Consider the following 24,182-nt stretch of genomic DNA (forward strand, 5'->3'; position numbering starts at 1 on the left):
ATTTGTACCGATGCACAACTTAGTAGGGTAGGGTGATGTACATTCCGCGTAGTAGTCTTGTCTTTCGCGCTGAGAATGCAGACAACCCCTCGAAACATTCCCTCAATTCTATCTCTCGACAACACCGAAGGAGCATCCGCAGACATTATAGGTGAGATGCTGCATTAATGGCTGGATTGTTCGAAGGTGGCTCGTAATTAACTAATAAGCACGTCCTACGACGTACTTCCTAGGGGCGTCGGCACGAAGGGAACGATCGGGGAAGGAAAGATAGAGAGAGAAATAGCGATTTCAGGCATTCGTGATTAATGGATGCTGCGACGAAACGATATAGGGCGGAAGACAACACGTAGCAAGAACTCGCGGGAGTAGCACTCTCCGGAATAACTCGTGAGTAATTTACGGAAAATGTATACAGAATATATACAAGATTTAACAAAGCATGAAAATGTCATTTACATCACATTAAACCAAGTAGAAGATTAATAAAAACCTCAACCGTCCAGATATGTCTATTAATTATACTTTTTACGTTTTCAAAATTTGATCTCCTATCTTTTCTTATTGCAATTTCTATTTTTATAAGAGAGATTTAATTGTCGCCGCTTTTTCGCGTTGCTAATTTGTTGTGCTTGCTTTGTGACGCGAGAATATGTCAGTCAAATTTTTAATATTTCGGTAATTTTTTTTTTGTTTTTATTATTCTATTAATATCGATAGATATAGATTTGTTTTTTTTTTCCCACCCAAAAAGCATTAATCTAAAACAATTTTATAAAAAGTGAACTACTCACAGTATTGATGCGCAGCAGTGGAGGGCGATCCTGTAACAAATAAAATAAAAACTTTAATGTAGAGGGAACAGAAAATAATTTTTAATATTGTATTTAACATTATTTGTTAATATTATTTGTATTTAATATTAAAATTGTATTTAACAATTAAAGCTTTACGGTTTGCATTTTCCTTATGTTTTAGTATTTTCACGGAATTTATCTGGCAAATACTTATGCTTATCAGCTGTCTCTCTCTTCTCACCTTTACGCGAAGATGATTATTATCATATACAGACACCGCCAGCTTTTTCACGTTGAAAAGATCTTATCGTGAATACGAAGGGAGTTATTTTTTAATAAAGTCATTGTTCATTATTCGTGTTCACTCGTTCTCGCGTAGTCGTTATCTATTGAAACCACCCGGCTACACTATTTCATTTTTTTTTCCGCATCAAAGAAAGTCGAGTACATGCATACTCCGCGGTCCTTATTTCTTAACATAGGAGTTGCTACGTTTCTCGATAATCTAATTACGAAACATTTATATACGAGGATATATTCCACATGGCTTTTTTAATACTCTTTCTTACATTCCTTTATATTTCTAATATCATCTTAATACCATTCTCAGATAATAATTTTATTAACGCACGTACATTATCAAGAGAAACAATTTTCTTAACTTTTCAGAAAAATTATCTACGTATATAAATTAATTTTTGTATGCAAATTGCGTAAAGTACAGGTGCGCATAAAATTTCACGAAAATTCTAAACTGTACGATCGGCTTTAAAATATAATTCTGTCTGTTCGTCACATAATTTTTTCTACAATCTCGCTTTTTTTTTTTTCATTTACCGGTTGACACCGTTTTCCACCATCGCTAACCGAGAGGGTCAAGTGTTCATCGGGCGTCTCTCGATCGCTCTCTCTTGACCGCGGGGTCGCATAATACCCTCCTTCGAAATGCAAGTCCCGAACAGAGTCGTCGATTGCGGCACGATCGATCTTATCCGCCGAGCGTACATACGTTCGCCTTCTCGTCCGAACCGCGAGTTATACGGAGACGAGGAATCGTACGGGGCTCGGCTCCCCCTGATTTCCTCTTTCCCCATTTCGCTCGCTTTATTTCACGGACGGAATTCCCGGAATTGGGAAAGCCGACGGCGGAATAGGTGAGCTTACGTTACTCTGAGATATTGGAAGTAGCGACAGACACGAGAGACCGCAAGCACAGTTTCCAGCAGGGACGAGGAGGATTCTATCATTGATTTGTCGTCGGTGGGAACGCCGCGTTTCCCATTGGAAACAGTCACGAGCCAGAGAGAAATATAGACGCGGTATCTACAAACACAAAGTCTCACCGCCTTTATCCTAAGTACTTCGTCTCTAATCATAAATTACTCGCAATTAAAGAAAATTATTGTTAAACGGGGGAAAAGGTTTCTTTTTTTCTTCCTATCAATTAAGTCGCGGATTAAATTGAATGGATTCAACGCCGAGATTTAATTACCGACGTAATTAATGATCGTTCGCGAAAGAAGCTTAAAGCAGCCACACTGAGGGTCTCGCTGCTTGTACTAAGAACGTCAACTTCATGTCGAGGGAACATCGTAATGTGAAGTAGCTTGCTGCAAACGCAATACAATTTTACCACAAGTGAAATCGTAATGAACACGAATCTGGTTTTCTCCGCGCGAGTTTCTGAAATATATTCCCGATCGTGTCGACGATCTAAGTATCTTCCAAGACACCGAGAAAGTTTCGTTATTACCGCGATCGTTAATAAGGACAATTATTGCTCGGATTCGTTCTCCGCGTTTTCTGCAATCAAAATTCTTGCGTCTGAAAGTTTCCGATCGTCTGATTTAACCGATCGCTGCATACATATGTATCTCTAATCGAGTTAATAATTTTCTATTTGATATACCTAGTACAATATATCCTCGTGCGCAAGTTGCTCGTTCTCGCTTTTGTCAATTAAAACGTGCTACGTTAATTCCGTTTTCGTTTTTCTTTTTTTCTTTTTTTTTCTACAGTTGCTCAATTTAAAATAGAAATTTACGCAGTACGATAAAAGCAATATTTTTTTTTCATATTTAGATCGGTTTTTATACACACACGTGGAGTATCATTTCAATTTCATTGCAGAATGTAGAGAATCGATACGCCGCTACAGTTTTTCACCGATAGGTAAACAAGGAGAAACTTCCTCTACAATAATTGCGAGTGTTATTGCCGCTTTTAAATATTTGTGAAAGTAGCTTTCTGCGCGAAATTAAATGAAAATGCGAGTCAAGTTCGACGAGCGTAAATCGGCATTTAGTAGTTTCAAAAGTAAATATTAAATCCATTATTTGTGTCGCCAGATGTGAGTGTCGTTGTCCGTCGTATTTCGCATCTCGATTATACGAAAAAATAAAATGCAAATCAGTCGATGCGAAAAAGAAACATTTGACATTTAAGATAAATGTCAAAGTATCATTCTACTGCGATCATTCGTCATCGCTGCTCTATAAACGTGATATTTTCTGACGTTTAAAATTTATGCCATCCGGATGAGAGGCGCGGAATGCCAGCCGATCATATCGCATAGTTTTTCGAATAGAAGTGATTTCTGTACGTCACGTCCGCGGACATTGCATTATTCCCGATCCGCGAAGACCAAGAGAATCGGGTGATCGCGAGCCGATCCTAGATGTCCGACGGGCGAAATATCGAATTGCTCTCAAGACACATCGTCTGCACTCGGGGAAAGGTCTCACGTTTATCTTCTCTTCGTCGGCCTGTAGACGGAAGACAGGATGACCGTCGCGGGAAATGGAATGTCACGTGGAGAAAGTGCAAACTGTCGGAAATTTATTAGACTCACGAGATAATTTCATCGTTGTCGCGAAGACTCTTAGCGAGAACTTATGGCGATCGTGATTTCATCAGCGTGCCTACCGTTCAAAGATATTTAATAATTACCGCGAGTGGGGCGATTTATATCGATAGAATATTAAGTTATCTTAAAAACAAAGTTCGTCGATCGTGCCACGAAATTAATTTTAATATCCTCTAAGCTCACTGCATTAATAACGACACGTGATAGTCTGAAATTAACTCGCTGCAAAATTAAATGCACTGCAGCATCTTACATATATATCCCCGGTTATCTGTTATCTTTCGCAGAGCGAAATACGGAAGTATGTTAGAGACTTATCTCCCGCGCTTCGAAGAACGTCGTTTTCGCGTTTATCTCGCCGCCGGTCCTGCGAGCGAACAGTCGGGTGACCGTCGAGAGAAATAGAATGTCCCGCGAAGAGCGCGGACTGTCAGAAATTTATTCGCCTTCTTATAGCTGAGTTTTCGCAGGCGCGATCTTGGCCCTTCGAGGTTTTTCTCTTTCTTTCGCGGACGGCGAAGGGGCGCCGCAAATTTTCTGAATTTTATCCTGACGCGAAGGGAGCGCTCGGCCCCGGGAAAAAGAGAGGCGAGATGAAAAGACACGTCGAGGAGAAGGAGGGGATGGAAGTGACGTGACACGCGGAAGGATATTGTCCTGGAGTCTGTCGCGTTTCCACTTTGAAATAGCTATGTTCAATCGGTCGAAATTTACTCCGGCGATTCCTTCTTTTTCCCGACTTGTGTTTGTCAATAGGAGAATGGTCAAGATGTAGACCTGCACGCGCAACGCATGCGAAACAGCGTCCTGAACAATCGCGCACGACGAGAAAGCATATATTAGACACTGCATTTCCATAATCAAGAATGATTGTCGTATAAAACGAAAATGAAGGAGCAGTTTTGTGCGCGATGCGTGGCCCCGACTCCGCCGGCGTCTTTGGCGCCAGTCGAAAAATTTACCGCGCAGCGAATAAATACGCGTATACGAAACGATTGTATAATATATATTTAATAAAAATCCGACATCTTCATATATATCGACATTTTATTACCCGCCGCTCGGAGTGCCATTGAAATATCTGCATGTATTTTATACACTTGCGCAGCTTTTATTTTTATTTTTGCTCTAATTTTTATTCATACGCTTCCTTCATATGGTTGCAAAGCACATTTGAGTAACGGGAAAATTTTCTAGTGTTACTTCCCTCGGGGGTCATGTTTATAAATTTAAATCCGCACGCGATAAACGAATCAATATCGATGCAGATGAGGCGAAAACCCGAAATACGGTCACTGGGCAAACCCACCGTCGATCGAAAACTCTCCGAGAGTTATTTTAATTCCAATTCTGACCGACTTTACAATGAGAACAGGCGCTATCTCGGGCGATTATTTTTCCACGAATTTCAAGAGGATCCTTGCCGCCCGATGACTCAACCATGAAGAAGGAAACTAGGTCATGACTATGTAATCTCCTAAACGAGCTAAATGAGAATTGACTCTTTTGCTTAATGTCTGAGAATGCAATTATCCTAAACTTCGTGCACTTGGCGAGTAACTTAAAAATAATCATTTTACAGTCAAATTAATATTTTCTTCGCCCGTTGTGGTAAACCGGCGCTAAATATGATTTGTTGCGGTTTACAAAAGGAAATGATAAACGGGACATGTTTTATTAAAAGCGCAAGAGCCGGCTAGCTTTAAAATAATCTTGGCGCTGAAATAATAGCCAAATAATGTATTAACCAAAAGATATATGTCACAGGGACAAGAGCCTCTGGGAATATCGCGGAGCGGGATAAAAGATGATAGCCGTGAAATACCGCGCAAAAAATCTTTTCATCGCGAACGTCGCGGTCACATCTTACGAGGCGGAGCTTGCCGGGCTGCGCCTTATCCGCGTCGCGGCGGAAACTTTTTAATGAAATGTTGTGACAAGCGCATAATGCACGCCCGGACAAAACTTTCAGAAACGACGACGACGTTGGCAAGGAGCTCCGCTCAACAATGAGCTCTGCGGCGCGGCTCAAGTTTCTGGCGATCGTCGAATTGTTGAATTTAATTACCAACGGAAGCCCGGTGAAGAGAAACGTACCGCTCTATATACGTTTGCTTAACATCCGCCCCGTCACCTCCATCTGCGACAATCGAACTCCGCGGTACGAATCGTTGAATTCGTTAGAAACACGAAAGACCGCGATTAAGCCGCGAAGCAACGGCGCACCAAAACAATAACGAAATAAGTTTCCTTCAGGAGAGCGCGCGGTTGGGATTCAAGCGATATGAAAGTTGGCGAGAAATTTCAAGCCGGGGCTCTCGGCGCGCGAATTTCGCGCGGCTCTCTGGACAGAGAAACGGGACGATGCTACGGAACGTCGACGAATGGTGTATTTTGCCGGCGGCTTAGCGCGAGTCTAACTTCTTGCGATTCTGCGGAAATTTGTAAACGCTCTGCACAGGGCAGGAAGGTATTCTTAACGGATAACACAATGTTTCTGCTTCGAAAGCAGAGCGGATGCAAAGCGGGAAAATAACAAAGAGAGTGTCACAGCTTGAGCTTTATTAAGGGGAGACTCATCGAGTTTGCAGAACGGGATACTATTGTGCCGTAGTAATTGTCGGCGGAGTAGTCGCGGGTCACTTATGATTATTTCAACAAAATCGTCAACATTGCGTAATTTGTTCGAAATACGATTTAAAATAGTTTGAGCTCAAAGAAATTATAGATATTTCTATTTTCTCTAACAGTTCTAGCACTAATTTTTTTTTTTTCTTTCTTTTTCATTATTAAAATATTCCCTCTTTATAATAATAATTTAAAATAAACAATGCGAATAAAAAATATTTAAAAAATTGTATTCTCGTTATACATAATGTATAAACTTATAAAGATATACTATGTATTAATTAAATAGATAAATCTAAATTGCGGCCCTCTGGTTTCATCATTTGAACGTAAAGTGTTCTAACATTATGACCGACATTATTTTGCAGATATTTTGCGGAAAAGCAATTTCATAAAAAAATCGTAAAAGAGTCCTCTTCGTTTTTACCACTACATCGATACCTTGTAACACGAGGGTGCCTTTCGGGCGTGCTTTTAATAAACGTAATAGAGTGTAAAGCACCGAGATAAAGCATGCTTCTATCCCTATACACCAACTCCTCGACCTAACATCAACCATACCCCGGTTTCATGCCTTGCCCGTTACCACTAGGACCTCGGTAGCAACATTTCACGGCAGATCCGGCCACAGTAGCGATGGCTACCTCGGCGAATCCTGTAGAAACACTGAATTGTTTCCAGAAACAACTACATACCTCGAGCATTTACTAAATTGCGCATTTAATTAGAATATACTAAGCCCATTTGTCGCTTGTCATAGTTTTTGGCCCGTCTTTGAAATACGCGCGGTAAAATGGTTATTAATACTCGATAAATCAAGCCTCGTTTTAAAAAACACATTTTTCTCGTCCTCTTTTAATATTCCCTAGAATAAGCTAATCACGCAATTACGATCGTTGAAGTTTAATTGATTAATTTCTTGGGTATTTAACGGTTTAATTTCCTTCCTACTGTTATTATTATCTCTAATATTATTATGCTTAATATTATCATTATCAAGATAATATAGAACGGCTTTGAATTTTGATAACATTGTGATACGCATGAAGCAGAGTCTCTTGATCTAACGTTCTCGAGGCACCTCAATATGCTCGAATAATAATGACGAGAGTATATTAATTTATAAAATATGTACAACGCAACAAATAATAAAAACGGTATGTAAAGCTATTCGGCGATCACGAATGTAACTATTATTTTTGATTTTTAAAAGTAACGAAGGTTACATATTTATAATTGCTTCGCAAATGTTTTTAAATTAAACATTGCAATCGCTGTGTTAACTCGTTTCTTAAGTACAGTGCAATTATATGCTTTTGAGTTAAATAACCTGTACAAACCATTTAACTGCTTGACGACGTCAGCACAAGTCTCTCGCGTTGTACATTTATATGTTACCGTTGTATTTTCATGTATCGATTTGAAAAATATTCTTGTTACATTCTATTACCCGATTTATGGTACAAAGAAAAGATATTCGAGCTAAAATCATTTAATTCTATCACGGTGGACCCTACGCAGACGAACGGAAATCTTTTAATTATTTCGCTCGGTAACGTGACCAAAAAGAAAAAGAACTTCGATAGCAATGCGTAGAAAGTCAGGAATGTTCTAATTAGAATGACGAGGAACTTAATTAATTGGATTGCGAAAGCCCTTAAGTTTCCCGGAACATGGATGAGATTTCCAACTACGGCAATGCACTTTGGCGACGTGAAGCTTTACCATTGCCTTGAAATGTTTCCATAAATATTTTTCCTTCTAATATTTAATGAGTGACTTCCGAAACGGAAGAAAAAAAAGCGCGGAAGAAGTGGATGGTTTAATTTATTTCAACTTATTTAGCGAGCTTCTTCGTTCTATAATAAGACCCTCCGAGGTAGTGAACGTTCTCGAAGTAAAAAGTTAATGCCCGGTTAATATCACTTAATACTCTTAAATATTATTTTATATAAATTACGTTTAATTAACTATTAACAAACAACTGTAAACTCATAAAAAATTTTGATTGTTAAGCATTTAATAAGATCAAGAAGTTTTACGTATCTTTGCTTTAAAAATGTTCTTTAAAAATAAAATGGAGAAAATAAAAGTGCTGAAGAACTCGAATACTTGGATGATGAAAAAATTCGTTGCGTTGAAACGTAAAATCTCGCGTTTGGGAAATTTCTTACATTTTCGAAGAACGAAGGCGAGACTCGGACACGCGTGTGAGAAGCGTATTTCTGGCGCCACCGTTGCTGCCAGCCGGTGCCAAGCTCTATCGTCCTATGATTTCGCGAAAGCGGTCTCGTGTAACAATGCATTTGCACGCGGGATGAACGGTGGCGCGGACGAAGACCGCCACTCGCAATCAGGGCTGAATTTACAACGAGGCGTCGGCTCTATTTCACCGCCGCCGTGACGGAGCCGACGACAAGGACGACAGGATTAAATGCCAAGCTAGTCATAACCACGCCCCGGGGCTTAGAGGCCCTTGGAACAATGGACGTTGCTTCCACTTCGGCAAAAGTAACGCATCCCATCTACCGCCGGTGAGTGCGCGCCGGTTTATTATCTATAACGCGGAAAATTGAATCTCGCACGCGTCAAGATCGAAACGCGCGAATTTCGCTTCGCCGCGTTTTCCGATATCGGCCGTACGGATAGATTGATATCAACGCGTTTACCTCTTTATACATAAAACAATAGATAATAGTTTATCACGGTTACGCGCGATATTGTTTTATCGAGGGAAAAAATTTGCGACGCGATCAAACCCACTTATCTCGCGGCAGACAAATCTCTGTTCGACCGAGTACGTCGAAATAAGCGAAACGGGGCCAGGATGTTTTCTCTAGTTTCTCGCAACATCGACTTGGTAATAGAGAGGAACTCGGGACGATTTTATGGTAACGATAAAAGGGGGAATAATGCTAATCTGGATAACAGGCGGACATCTATTTTCTGGGACACTGGCTGCTAACCCCTTTCTTTCTCTCTCATTGCTGATTACAAGAAGAGGACGTTATTACTATAATATAACCAATTTCTCCGAGTTACATCTCGTTGGAATTCCGACGAAAGAGAGAAAGGTGAAAAGCCGATAAAGCAATGAACCGGCGTGTCACAGGAGTTTTGAGCCGTGAGATTATTGGCCCGTCTACCGAAACCGATATCTTTTTTTCTACGCGATTGCGCACGCAGAATATTCGCGATACGTGGATTTGAAATATCCATTTATAATACTATCGAAAATCCAGCCCTTGTCTCTCTGTGCATTTCGCGTACCTTACGTTAACGCTGGCCTCGCATACTTTCTATTAACCGAGCAACGAGCTGGCTATTGATTTCACGAGTTACATAAATGAGGATAGAGAGCAACGTTTATGGCAATTCGATACCATCACCATCTATTTTATTGTCGCCGCAATTGCTCGATTTATACGATCGCGTTCGTAAATTGTCAATGTTTCCTTGAGAGTCGCGGAGGCAATTAAATCCGACGGAATGAATTCAATTATCGGGCGATATTTTCCTCTCTGGCAGGTCATGAAATAAAATAAGGCGCATTAACCCTTAAATGGAATATCGGTTATAGTAACCGGGAACGATTTTTAAATATTAAAAACATTTTTTCTTTTTTTTTAATATCCCAAACATATTATTTAACAAATACTTAATAATTACTAACAATTGTAAGTATTTACAAAGCAAACAATTTCACGGATTTTGATGATCTCGGAGTACATTGACGGGAGTATAATTTTGAACAACTTTTCCCTGCAGGGAATAAGGAGTTAGAGTCGCTCGGCCTTAGTTTTCGAGATATTCACAAAATGAAGAGCCCCCGACTTTCTACGCAAAGCGACTCACACCTTATCCTCCTTCCTGCTTTCAAGGCGAAGTTAGGTCCACGATTATACTATTCCGCGTGGGTTTTCGACTTTCCATGCAAAGCGACTTCCACTTTACCCTCCCCCCCTTCCCCTGCTTTCAGAGCGAAGCTATGTCCACGGTTATACCGTTCCACTCGAGTTTTCGATTTTCCTCGCGACGCGACTTCCACTCTTCCTTAATGTCTGGTGTACCGATCCAAGGAATGCTTTAAATTTGATACATTAAATCCCGAGGTATAAGTAATAAGAAATAGACCGGCTAAGGTAGTTTCATTTAAGGGTTAATGCTGACTGTCGTTTCCAAGGGAAATACGACTTAGACGGATGCGCGCAGTCTACAATCGCACGTTGGGGATGACGAGGCACAATCGCCTCTAATCAACGCGGTTAATGGATTCATGACCGCGTTTTACCATAATTACCTAGCGGCGCCAGGTGAAGTATGTCGAATACTTGATTTTAGATTTCATCGCGCCGAAGATGGCTACGAAATGGCAACGTATCTATGCCGCATTAATAGCGGTAAATTGGATCTGGCGGTACATTAATATCGCATAGCACATATAGCACCGCATTAGTTACACACAGTTACATACGATATCTGCTGGCGCTGTTCTGATTGCGTAATATAAACGTGGCATTTGCCCGCGTATACCGACACATCTAATGCAACTGCGTGCGATGTTATTGCCTGCCGCGGGATTATTACCGTAATTGCATTTGTTACAATTCCCCGCGCAATCGTTTCCGACGATGCATCTTTTAAAACAGTATTCGTATTTTTTTTATTTTTTTTTAAATTTTTTTTTATTAAAAGAAGAAAAAAAAAGAATTGATTCAAATACTATTTTACTTTGTTTTGCAAAAATAAGGGTTAATTTAATATTTTTTAAATTCATTAATTTACGATAAAAATTTTAATATAGAAGTGCTGAATATTATTTTAACAGTTGAAAGAAATTTATAAATGTCTGTAAATAGTTTCTCAATTCAATAATTAAAAATAAATTTGCCTATTATCAAGATAACAAAGCTATGAATAATTATGAGTCAAGAAAAAGTAATCTTTACCTTCGGGTTGCTCCACCGAAGCAAGAGCCTCCCCGAGGCCTCCTCCTCCTCTCAGTTGTTGAACGGATCCTCCTTGGCGCACAAGACATTCTCGACACTCCTGACACTCCCGGATAAATTGATAACGCGCGATACTACGTGGCACTTTAAAAAAATCCCAGCTACGGTTCGTTCGTCAAATTCGGTAACGACGGCTTTCACTTCTTCTCCGGGCTTTAACCTGAAACATAAAAGGTTTACGTGATTAGTATTATAGTTATTGTCGATCACAATAGTTAAATTCACTCTAGCTAACATCTTACTGTTATAAGTTGAAGGTATTCATTCCAATGCCCGCTGTACCGCGCTGGCTGCGTTCTCGACTGGCGACCAAGGTATTTGAACACATACACAACGCATGAGGTCACGTACGCTCGCGTCCGCTGCGCAGCGGCCCGATATTTTTCCATGCGGGCTAGCTGCGTACTTGACCGCTGGTCCTCACATTCCGGAGTCATTCTGTAATGCGAACGTATACATGAGTAAGAAAAACGCATAGATAAATTAGAAAAAATACAAATTACTGCGTTATAATTGTACGTACCATGCGCGAAGTATTCGCCTCCTGCGTACTCTGCGCGTGAGAAGAATTAATGATGGAAGTCAAACCGTGTTGGCCGATAGTTCTGTTGGTCGCGTACAAACATCCGCTTGCGATACAAGCTGTGCGGTGACTATCCTGCGCGCAGCGATCACATGAACACCGCGGGGTTGCGTATATCGCGCGAGTCACGTACGCTCGCGTCCGCTGCGCAGCGGCCCGATATTTTTCCATGCGGGCTAGCTGCGTACTTGACCGCTGGTCCTCACATTCCGGAGTCATTCTGTAATGCGAACGTATACATGAGTAAGAAAAACGCATAGATAAATTAGAAAAAATACAAATTACTGCGTTATAATTGTACGTACCATGCGCGAAGTATTCGCCTTGCGTACTCTGCGCGTGAGAAGAATTAATGATGGAAGTCAAACCGTGTTGGCCGATAGTTCTGTTGGTCGCGTACAAACATCCGCTTGCGATACGAGCTGTGCGGTGACTATCCTGCGCGCAGCGATCACATGAACACCGCGGGGTTGCGTATATCGCGTGAGTCACGTACGCCGCCGTTGAATGTTACGCCGTTCGCGCCCGCTGCAACGCGTCATGGTGACAAATTTACACCGCATATTATACTTAATATTAAATTGATTCACGATCACGATCTGTATTCCCGAATTTGTACTTACCGAGTATGTCGCGATTCTCGTCGATCGAGCATTTCGTCCTAGCTCCGATTGAATCCACCGACGAATTAATTTTTTACATATAGATGACGATATTACTTACTTCAACGGATCAAAAACCGTTAAGTGCTATCCACGGACGAAGTACGAATATAAGAAAGTAAATTCAACACGTAATTCGCGTTCTCTACCCGCTTCACTCCACCCCAACGCCCTCTGCTCTGCTCACTTCTCTTCTGAAACCGGAAACACATAGGACGGTATTCATAGTCGTTTCTTATTTCATGGTCATCTTAAACAATCGGCTCTATGATTGATCTAAAATCAAATAAGACTGGTATACCTTTTGTACGAGAACCGACTATGAATACCGGCTATATTTCTGCTTTACGCATAACGCAGGTGTTGGATATGTAGCGATACTTGTCGATTATTCGATCCTTTAAAATACAATTATATTTTACGTGATTAGTCTAAGAAAATTGTTATAGTTAACGTTCAAATGTGTATATGTAAATTATATTTGAAAGCACGAGAAACGTTTAAAGTATTATGTAAGACGTACGCTGAAAAGCAGATACGGTATTTCCTTCGGCGACGGTGGCCAGCGTACGTGACCTTTGTGGTATGCATCGAATCTCTCACGAAGCGCGCGCGTAGATGAGCCGCGGACTGCCGGTCGTCAAAGACTGAGGAGTAACGCGCCCCACTCCTACTTCCCACGTACTTGGTGGCCGCGGGAGGGGATAGAGAGGAAACTCTAGCCGCCGTCGCCGTAAAAATGCCATATCTGCCTTTCAACGAATGTACGTTTACAATTTATTACTGAAAATTGTTAAATGTAAAATAGCTTTGTTTATAACGTTGAAAAAGCAAGAGCATTTGTCGCCATAAATCGTTTATTCTGCGAATCTTAATTAAACCGGCGTATTAGTCTCCGCGTTGCATTTTCTTCTTCTCCCGACGATGATTAACGGCACAGCGACGACTACTCTGGGCATTTAACTTCGTGCACACCTGTCTTTTGTAACGCCGCGGTAATTTATTAATGTCCATTACGAGGACGCTTTAATTATCGCCCGCGCGAAATATCTAAGCTGCGATGGAAACGCAACCATGCAAGTTCGCCTTGCTCTCGTCGCGATTCAAAATGGCCGAACTACCGGAAGCCTGTTGAAGATCGAGAAATTAAGTGGAGTTTCTTCTCATAAAAGACGTGCTCCCAGACTTGTCGCATTTCTTCCCGCGAGAAGACAGGAATTACGGACCGACGCCTTTACGGCGATGTAATCTCGACCGGATTAACATATACTCCGACCATCTGTGAATCTGTCCGCGCACCTTAAATTCCGCAAAGAAAGAGCCGGGACGATGGATTGTGAAGAGCAAGGTTATGGAGTGAATAAAACTAAGGAGAGCGAGATGTAAAAAACGAGTCTTGCGATTGCCAAGGTTTTTCTTCCCATCGTCGTCGCCGTCGCCGCCATTGTCGTCGTCGTCGTCGTTTACCGTAAGAGCAGCTCTGAGTTGTATAATGAACCGCAACGGTGTTCCCTGGAAAGCGTTTTTCGGTCGACCGACAATGGACTTCTCCATCGCGTTTCGTACACCCTCCTCATGTGTCTCGCATAATGATATCGTCACTTTTTTTTACATAAAATTATTGGAGGTTTAGAGAAACGCTTTCCCGTTGCTGCGAAGGAAATACGATACGTGCATCCGTTTACAATATGCCTCTTGTAATTAGCACAATTATGAACGTTTACAGATTCGCAACATAACGCAACCAGATCTAACCAGGAATCACATCAATATCTCGCTCAGGTTAGATTTCAGTTGTACACGCACGATATACGTCTTTGACAGTCATCACCATAATTGAATGCGCATTATGGTGCATTCATTAGCGGAAAGAACGAGCTGGATATAAGATTACGCGTGCTACGTATGTACCTTTGTAACGATAGTTTTAATTGCCGCACACACTACGGGGCAGCGTTATCGGCGATAGTGCCTTATAAACGCGCAATATCGCAGCTACGTTTAATTAATAGAATCATCCTAATCACCGTGGGGTTCTTTGCCACACACACAACGACCGCACGAACATCCCGCTGCCGCTGCACTCGGATTTTGTTCCTTAATCACTTTATAATCAGCGTGTTGAGGAGGCCAAGGCGAGCAGCAAAAGCGGTTTTTAACGGACCGCTATTATATTTCCAAAGGCGCCATTAATGAGGATAAAATGATCCACGGAACTTTATGCCACTCCGAGTCGTGTCGCTAAAGAACGTACCTCCTTTAATTTCTCGATACTCCTCGCGAGAATAATAATAAACCCGCGTTTGAAATTCCGTGTAAATCGTGATTTCGATATGACGAGATAATAAAAGCGAAAGGAAATAGCGCGGAGTCGCAAAATTTTTGCGCAAACGGTGAGACGAAGGGATCGGGATAAAGCGCCAAAAGAAAAAAAGAAAAACTCGAGTAAATACAAAAGAAAATTACACCTCTTTTTTTACTCTTTTAAAATGGGAGGGAAAAAAAAAGAGATAGAAATTCGGGATCACACGTTTTTCGAGCTGGGACGTATTCATTCGATTTCAATACCGCGATTTATCGAAACTCCGCACGTTCGCTCGAATATCGCAGAAACGACGTTTTTGATGAAAATGACGAAGTTTCGGAACAACACATTTTCCAGCGTGTTACACTGCTTTTTTTTTTCCTTTTTTTTTATTTTCTTGTTTCCTGTTTTCTCTTCGGATTTCGCGTGTCCTCTCGAATTGTCGCGCATTGCCTCTCTCGACGCGGCTATTTAGCGAAAAGGGGGCTGATCTCGCGAACAAGAGGATTCGCGCGACGCGAGACACGCTCGCGGAAATCCGAAATTTGCATAAAAACCATCGGTGCTTGCGCCGGGCGGGGCGAACGAGATGCTCGGACGAGGATTTCCGCGACGGAGACCAAGGGACTCGAGTAGAAGATTTTTAATTTACTCCGGCGGGGATTTGTGCCGGAGCGCGTTATCTCGGGGCATTTTGTAACGCGCGTTACCGGGACGGCACAATGCGGATACTACCGCCGTCCGGATGGGTGAGAGCCTTCCCGCTTCTTTTATGTTCCATCCGACGTCGCCGGGCGACGCGAGCCGCGCGCGAAATGGGGCCGGAGGAATCCGATTTTCTGGTGTTCGAGCCGCTCGGGCAGAAAATGACGTACAGAACTATTTCCGTGGCAGCGATCCGTTCTCAACCGACGGCCCCCCTTTACCTCGGCTCTCTCCTAATGAAAATAATTACGGCCTGTTCATTGTTCGCATGGATTCACGGGGTGGGATTTAATTTATTGAGAGCGGACGAGTTCGCGTGGGAGAGCGTTTGAAAGTGAGATAGATAGACGGTTTAAAAAGAGAGGAGGCACGGAAAAATCGAGGAGGAAAACGAAAAGCCTGTTTTTAATACTGTCGCGAGAAATAATAGTTGCCGCTCGATTTTGTAAAATGCTCGGCCGTAATGCAGAGGAAACTGTTGCAAAAATATTTCTACCGGTTTACACTTGAAATGTATTTAATGAAATATATCTGTAAAAAGCTCGCGAAAAGTATCGGGCAAAATGATTGATCGAGATGCCCAGCGACAAGAGAGATGTACACGATATAAAAATGATCTGATGATCGAGATTGATGAACTAATCGCGTGCGATAGGTAATATAATATAACTGTAATTGATTCGGTACAATCCACGGTGCGCGCAATTAATGTTAAACATCTTGGAGGAAAAGAGTCTACACGGTTCGAGATGGTACGTCCGAGATGAGACAGTGCGACTGAAGCGTGGAATTTCATTTTAACTGCAAAATTCATCCGGCAAAATCGAACTGTGAGCAACGAAGTTTTCCCATTAATTTCTTCATGTTCGTACCTTAAGCTAATTAATTAGAATTATGAGAAAAGTTTCTGAAGCACCTGTTACATGTTTAGAACGGCTACTTCAGAATCTTGGCGAATATCACTATCGAATATTTTACATTGTCGCTCCCGCAGCACCGACCTGCAATAATAACGATGATGAACCAAGAGCTACATTCTGATTAATATTCAGATAAAATTAATTTCCATCCGTATTTAAATTTTAAAGGACCGCCTTTCTCGGACGGTACAATCTTTCGAAGAATATTAAGTGCAGCTTAAACAGGAAAATTACAATTAGAAAAAAAAAGAGGGTGGGAAAAAAAAAATTAAATTCTACTAAAATATCGTCAAGTATAAACCACGGATTGGTTTGCCGGTCGTTAGATAACGTTTAGGCTCAATTTCCACTCGGGGAGATTTCGTTTATTAGGTAATATCCAAAGTCTTAATAGCAGGCAGAGATCACTTTCATTTTGATTATTTGTCAATAACAGCGCCGGCGTATAATACCGTCGGCGATAATTGCAAGGGGAGCGCTTTTAATCATCGCTAGTCTACACGGTGATCCGGTGGCACGGGCAATCTTCTCCTAAAGCCACGCGATGACCCCTAATTGGCCACATTATTAAAATCGCATTTTCGTGATCCCAGCTGTGAGGGATCGTTCCTGCAAAGCGTACGGCGATGAAGTTCCCTCGTAAAATAAATCACGCCGTCCCATCGCGGTAATTCGGCGCAGCCGCTTCTGCCTTACCGGTAATATTGGATATTTTCTTAATGGCGAAACTTCCACGGCCTTCCCCTTCGAATCGAGTTCATCCTCGTGAACTCCCTGATAAATCGGTACACGATTCTCGACCGTTTTCGATAGTCTTCTGCTCTACGCCCCTATCTGCCAGACTTTCGCGAACCGTCTCTCGCTTATACTCGCGTTTATTTCCGAAAGACGAGGAAAGTGCCCAAGTCTTCGAATCGCTTCGAACGCATAATAAAATTCTACAATAGTATTTCTATTCTTGTTGCAGCCACTGCACCAGCGACTACATCGCAGTCTACTCGGGCCCGACTACGACGAGCCCGTTGCTAAAAATGCTCTGCGGCAAGGAAAAGGCGACGTTGGTGCACGACGGTCAGGAACTTCTCGTCGAGTTCAGGTGAGAAACAAAATCTCCTTATCGGAAGAAAAAAAAAGACTGCTCTATCTTGTTACCTCAATCGATTATGATACCTAATCGCTTTTGGCTCTCTCAAAACTTTATATCGTTTTACAGAACTGGTCCCGAAGTGTCGCCCTTTGATTACAACGGCTTCGTCGCGACGTTGAATTTTATAGAAATCACGACGGAAGCTCCGACGACGGTCACCATCGACAGCGTGAATAAAAGTCGTAAGTACAAAAAGATAAAAGTACGCCCGCACATCTTTAACACAGATCATCGTTTCGATTGCTTTTTATGCTTACTTAAATAATATAACAATTAACTTGTTCCGATCTTATACGAAAGACGATGTCGAGAGATTTTAAAGAATAGAGCAGTTTCAATATTCTCGTGATCTTCGTCGTATCTTTGTTTTTATCTCGACTCTGTAACTTCCTGTATTATAAGGTGAGTCGATTATCGAAGTTAACTCAATTATCTGTTCTTCCAGTTGAATTGATCAAGTCTAACAGCTTCAACAACCGCGACCTCCACGACCACCGCAAGGACCAAGGTACCGTGACCAACAGCTGTGACCTCGAGGTGAGCGGCGAGAAGGTCCGGGCGGGCCACCACGACACAAGAGGCAAGCCCAAGTCGACGACGTGCAGGCTCGTGCTGCGTGGTCGTGCTTACGACACCGGACACGTTTCCCTAGCCAGTTACAACCTTAGGTAACCCGTTGCCTTCGCTCTTTTAGGCCTCCAAGTCACACATCGCGACGCACGTGCAAGCGCGACATTAAGAAACCGCAGCTTTCTTTATTTTCTCACCTACGTTTTCTTCGTGTCCATCGACATACATTTCTAACGTGAATTGCGTTGACTCGGGGGAGCCGGTAAAAGCCGCAGTCACGTAACGCGTGTCGCGGTGCACGCGGAATCACATTTCGAATTACAGTTTGTTCGCCGCTTTCGAGTCGCGCTTGCCAATCCCTACAAATCCGCGGGTTACATTGAATCGTTGTAAAACAGACCGGCAGTTTGTGTCGTTGATTAGCGAATCATGTAAACACCATAAAGTCCTTTGTTTACAACGTGTACTATTACTGTAACGGTATCGGTGTACATATATAGTATATGTCGCGAATTAAAGTAACACCAATCAATATTGATTAATATCCGGAAAATTAATATCTGAAGTGTCGCGAAATCTCGGAATGCCCAAAAACACAGGGAGGAGAATTATTTCGCAATTGCGCCGTTACGCGCGGGGCTCTTATTTCACAGTTACCAACGACTTGCGTAACTTATCAAAACGGCGCCCAAGAGGGGATGAAGGAGGAAAACCACCCCGAGGTTCGTCGCGACGTCGCGGAAAGTAGCATTAAATCACGTGGGGATACACCGTCCGCGTCCCGGGGATTTTCAATTATCATGCGCGTACTACGTCGAGGACGTACGGGATGCATATCCGCGCCTTCGGAGACATGTTATGTGCGCGTCCGGGGAGATGGGACACGTCGCGAGGGAGAAATGAAACCACCCTCGCCACTGTCGACGACTCGTATCTTTCAGCTCCTCTCGACGCACGAGAACGTGTCGTTGCCGGTCTTCGAAACCGTGGATATCCGTGTAACCGCCGGTGAAAGGTGCACGCGCGCTTACTAGACACAGAATAAAGGCTTTATTGAAGGTAGCATGAATTTTGAACGGAATATTGTAAATCCGAGCGCCAGGTTTCATCTGAACCGAGAAAGTATCTCCGAACGCGAGTAATATCGCCTCTCACTCTTCAACTAAACCTTCCACATTTTTCTCTTTCCCTTCCTCTTCTCCTTCTTTCTTCTTTTTTTTTTTTTTTTTTTTTTTTTTAATTCTGTTTTTGTAAGCGCGTAATAGCGGCATTCGTGTCGGATCTGCAGCTTACTTTCCACAAACACGGTGTCTGTGAGGCGATTAAAGCAAACGAGAACGTGGTACTCGAATATTTCGAGTCAGATGATACATTTACGACTTATTCCGAAACAAATATCGAATGTAACACTTCCAAAAGCTTTCAATCTTTCCTACGGAGTGAAAGAGAAATTGACACGCTCGTAAAACCGGTGCAACAGCACAATTAATGCACACACCTTTTTTTTTTTCTAATCCAAAGGGTGTTTTTTTTTTTATTTTCGTTTCTGTGAAAAAACGCGTCAGATCGCCGTATCTTTGAAATTCTCTGCGCGAGAACTTGCAGTTGATACATCGACGGTAAATTCTCCCGCAGCGGAATGATGAGTTTTGACGTGGAGTATGACGTCCGTCGTAAAATCCACTGATAGATATGTTCCCTCTATCGATTTTACAGCGCGCAGTCCTGCCAGTCGACGATCGAGATATTCGATGGCTCGCCGGAGAGCGGGATGCTGGATACTGCCAACTCCTTGGAGAGGATCTGCAGCCCGGCGCAGTGGTTCCCGCGGGAGCTCCCTAGTCAGGATAAGTAAGTGGATTCCCCTGGTTATTAGAGCGGTCATTAGAGAGATACTATCATACCGGTTCGTAGGTGATGCATCGTAATTGTGAGTTGGTAAATTTTGAGATCTCCCTCAGCAGCTATGCGGGATGCCGGCTTTAAACAGAATTGCTTAAGTCTCCTTAGAACCCTACGTCAGAATGGAGATTAGTTCCCAAACGCTAATCTCCGCTCGCAGAAATGCAAGCGCTTCAGACTCGCGAGTATTAAGACGTACGGGGATCAGTTGACGTTAACAACACGGTGCTCCCGAAATGAGTCTTGTTGCGCGAGTCTTTTACAGTCTTTGCGCCTTCGCCGTGATATTAGCGAGTAGTCTTTTCTCCCTGATGTGCATACCGTAGTGTATCTTGAGGATTTATACATCGTACCTCGGGCGCGTATCACGAGACAACGCCTAAACTGACGCGCGAAAATAGAAGCCAGCGCCGTCGTAATGCCGAGGAAGCAGCGAAAGATCGTCGGGCACGTAATCATAAAACAGCCCCGGCAGATCCATCATCCGTCTCCATCCGAGAACTAGACGGCGGCATGCAAAGCGATACCTCATACTCATCTCACCGGAAGTCAAAGTATGAAAGATGGCTGTAGCGCGACTATCCCCTCGCGTCGTACATTCCACGGTGCGTTTACCCTGAGTACATACTCGAATGAAAAGATGTCACAGAAAACATACGGGATCGTAGTTATCTGAAATCGTTCAATCGTTACCGTGCGGCAGTACAGAAGCCGGCACAGAGATCAAACGGCTCGCAATAGCGTCGCTAAAAAAAAAAAAAAAAAAAAAAAAAAAAATTAGAGAGACAAAAAGAGAGAGAGAAGTACGTGTTTTAAATTTAATCGCAAGTATATTCGTGGAAAAGCGCAACAAAAATTAATGACATAAATTGGAACAGCTGATTGCGCACGTATTTCCTCTGATAATGTTCCTGTAATAACGTGATTTCCACAATGGGCGAATCTTTCGATTGCGCGGTAAATTCTCGCGTTTGATTAAATAACTTTGGAAACGCGTGAAACACATGTAAATGGTTTTTTTTACGCGAACGTTAATATTCCATAAAAAAAAAAAAAAAATTCATAGCTCTTGCAACATTCGTTCAACTTTTCTATTTAATTTAACGCCGGTTTAAATTTTTATTTTGATTTTGCGTAACGTTCCCTTCGTAAAATATACATAGTGTGCGCGCGTTATGTATGTCACAAGGTTCCTCGGATCTCGAAATATTGTGGATACACAAATTTTACGTCTGCATGTTCGATACGAGCGTTCAGCGAACGCAGCGTCTTCGGCAATGTTGCTCCTCGAGTTTTAATATTTAATTCTGCAATCAATATTTTATTGCGAGGAAGAACATATGCAAATCGCGAAATGTTGTTTTTGCGTGCGCTCCTCTGATGCATCGCCTTCGTCGAAAGGAAAGTGAACTCGTTATATTCGGCCGCGTATCGCTCACGAGACAAATTCTTGCGCGCAACAGTTCACGTTGATACGCACGTTTTATGGACGCGATCTTTTCGATGTCGTAAACATTTTAAAGCCGATCGATTTACTGCACGCGAATAATATTAAATGCGAGCGTGCGTCGAGCGCTGATAGAATATCAGCTAATCCGTTTAATGCCCTACGTTTTAGAATTTATGACTTGCAACATGCAACATTTGATCATAAAACGCTATCATGTCCAACGAATTAGATACAAGTGCTGACATAGAAAGACAATTTAGAAGCTTGAAATTGCACAAAAAAAAAGAACAAGAAGAGATTTTACAGCAACGAACCCGCTTATAAATTGAAATCACAATAAAATTAAATGTACTATCATTATCGTTTTGACAAAGAAGCTCGGAATACTATTAAATTAAATATAACCAAAAGTTTATTGAATGATATTACTAAAACTTATCAACATAAATGTTTATAAAATAGAAGTAAAATTTCGCTGTACGTGAAATTATTATTCATTATATGATAAATTATTAGACGAGAAATTTTTATTTGTAATACGTGTACTTTTTCCAAGCAAGTCGAGTTATCGATGTAAGAATGAGATGCCTGATAAGAATTCTAGGGAGATAGAATAGAGGTCATATCAAATGAAAAACGTGACGAGAAAGATATTTGAAAGAAGATTTTTAGCCATACATATTGAACAGCGCTGTAGTACGTGAAGAGGACGAGATGCATATTCCGCAATTTTTATAGAGAAAAATCTTTCTCCGGACCCCCTTATTCCGACAATTATTCGAATGTCACGACTTCATCTTTTCTCCATTATCCTTTTTATTTGAAATTTACAAGCGTACGATCCAATGATCCAAAATGTAATTCGGAACGTGCTCGTAAGCTACGACCAGAAAATAGTAAAAACACTTGAGGTCAGCTTGCAAATGCGAAGGGGAAAAAAGATGGTTGTTATCGGACGCGTGGGACGAGGGAAGCTCAGCACATTCCGGGTATTTGTATCCTCATGATTTGTATCCGTATCGCGCGTGTAGCACGAGAGCTCGTCGAGCAGATGCTTCGACGTCGAAGCCTCCAGAGACAAGGTTGACCAATCGCCCGTGGAAATAGACTGCGGAGGGTCGAGTGACGACAAACAAAGGTATCGCGTGATTCCTCTCGAGGCTGGAAGTCGGCGGTCACCCGCGAACGAGGATTCCAGCTGGCCGATCGGAAAGCTCGAAGAGATAAGTGCAAAAGGGACTTTCGTGAGAGCGACCTTCGTCGTCTCCTCGTCGTCGTCAAAGTAGCCAGCGGCCGCATGCATTATGCAAGCCGTGGGAAATGGACGGACGCGAAATGTCTGTCGCACGAACGCCCTGTCCGCCCCCGTTCTTGCTACACCAGGAGGGGTGAACTTGATGCGGTGCAAAAAGAACGAGAGCGCGGCCAACGAATGGCCAAACGAGGGATGCGCGGCTGAGCTAAGAGATTTCCCAGAAGAGATTTCGAGGCGCCGCCGTTGCTACCGATATGGTATGCGATCGATTCGCCGGGCTTACCCTCGTCTTCTTCGTTTTCCTCGACCGACAGATGCGCGCGTAAAATGTTTGAAATATTGTGATAACGCCATGTGCGCGTATACATGTCTCTCTCGCCCGGAAATGCTCTCGGTAGATTTGGAGAAAGAATATACAGTCTAACGTAGATGGGCGTTGTCTTTAGAAATGGATTTTGATAAAGGATAGTGGTTAAGAATTATGGAACAGAAGCTGAATGTCGAAGGGAAAAATGTAAAATTCACACGCTGTATCGCCGGGGCGACGGTCAACCGCGGAAACCGTAGGTCCGCGGTTCACAGGTGTTCGTGGGGCTCTTCCCTTCGCCCGGTGGCGAAGGCAGGGAGGGTTGTTTCCGCTTACCTCTTCCGGGAAGAATGATATTCGTCGCACGCGCGTTGCGCCTCGCCGCCTTGCTGACGCTACCGGCAGTTTTTAATCTATTTTAATTTCTAACGTTTGCCGTCCCGGTGCCAGCCGGTCCCAGGACAATTTATGCTTAGCAGCAACAGCAGCAGTCGTCCGGATGCAGCGTACGTACGTACGTGCCTATGGGACTGCTGCGTGTTTTATGTCGGCTAATCTCGTAAAAATTCATGCGAAATAACGCCCGTGCTTCATCCGCCTCGCACGTTCGCCAGCCCCGCCGCCACTTGCATCCGGGCACGTTTCCCATCGCGCGACTCGACCCGCGCCGAATTTCCGGCCGCCTTCCGCCTTCTGCGATATTTGCCCCCGAAACAGCATTAAAATGGTGCAAAATAAAACAAGATAACAAGCTCGCAAACTACAAGTTCGATAAACCCCAAGAAAGTCGACTTGAAACTCCCGCTGTATCAGAAAGTGTAAGAATAATGTTATTCCGAGTTATATGAGATCTGAGAATTGCATCTCGAGTTCTTTTTTTTTTTTTTTTTTTATTTAACAATCAATTACGATAAATTTAATTTTTGTAACTTCTCACATTTTATTTACGGTAATAAAGTTTTATGATTACCGCAACTTAATGGACATCTAAATTTAAATAGAAATTTTAAATACAAAAGATATTCACGCACTAGAAACGATGGTCTTTATTAATGGTTTCTTTCTTTTTATTTTTT

At 42.5% G+C, this 24,182-nt stretch overlaps 1 protein-coding gene across 2 annotated transcripts in view; it reads left to right on the forward strand.

Moving 5' to 3' along the window:
- The window catches only part of LOC139109161 (uncharacterized), a 204,380-nt gene that overhangs the window by 166,378 nt on the left and 13,820 nt on the right, over window positions 1–24,182 (forward strand). For both annotated transcript variants that reach the window (XM_070668019.1, XM_070668027.1), the window contains exons 8-11: window positions 17,443–17,571; window positions 17,689–17,804; window positions 18,068–18,290; window positions 19,909–20,043. In XM_070668019.1, coding sequence (XP_070524120.1) covers window positions 17,443–17,571; window positions 17,689–17,804; window positions 18,068–18,290; window positions 19,909–20,043 — 603 coding nt within the window. The remainder of the gene's footprint in view (window positions 1–17,442; window positions 17,572–17,688; window positions 17,805–18,067; window positions 18,291–19,908; window positions 20,044–24,182) is intronic.

Source organism: Cardiocondyla obscurior, linkage group LG02, assembly GCF_019399895.1.
Source record: "Cardiocondyla obscurior isolate alpha-2009 linkage group LG02, Cobs3.1, whole genome shotgun sequence".
Taxonomy (NCBI): Eukaryota; Metazoa; Arthropoda; class Insecta; order Hymenoptera; family Formicidae; genus Cardiocondyla; species Cardiocondyla obscurior.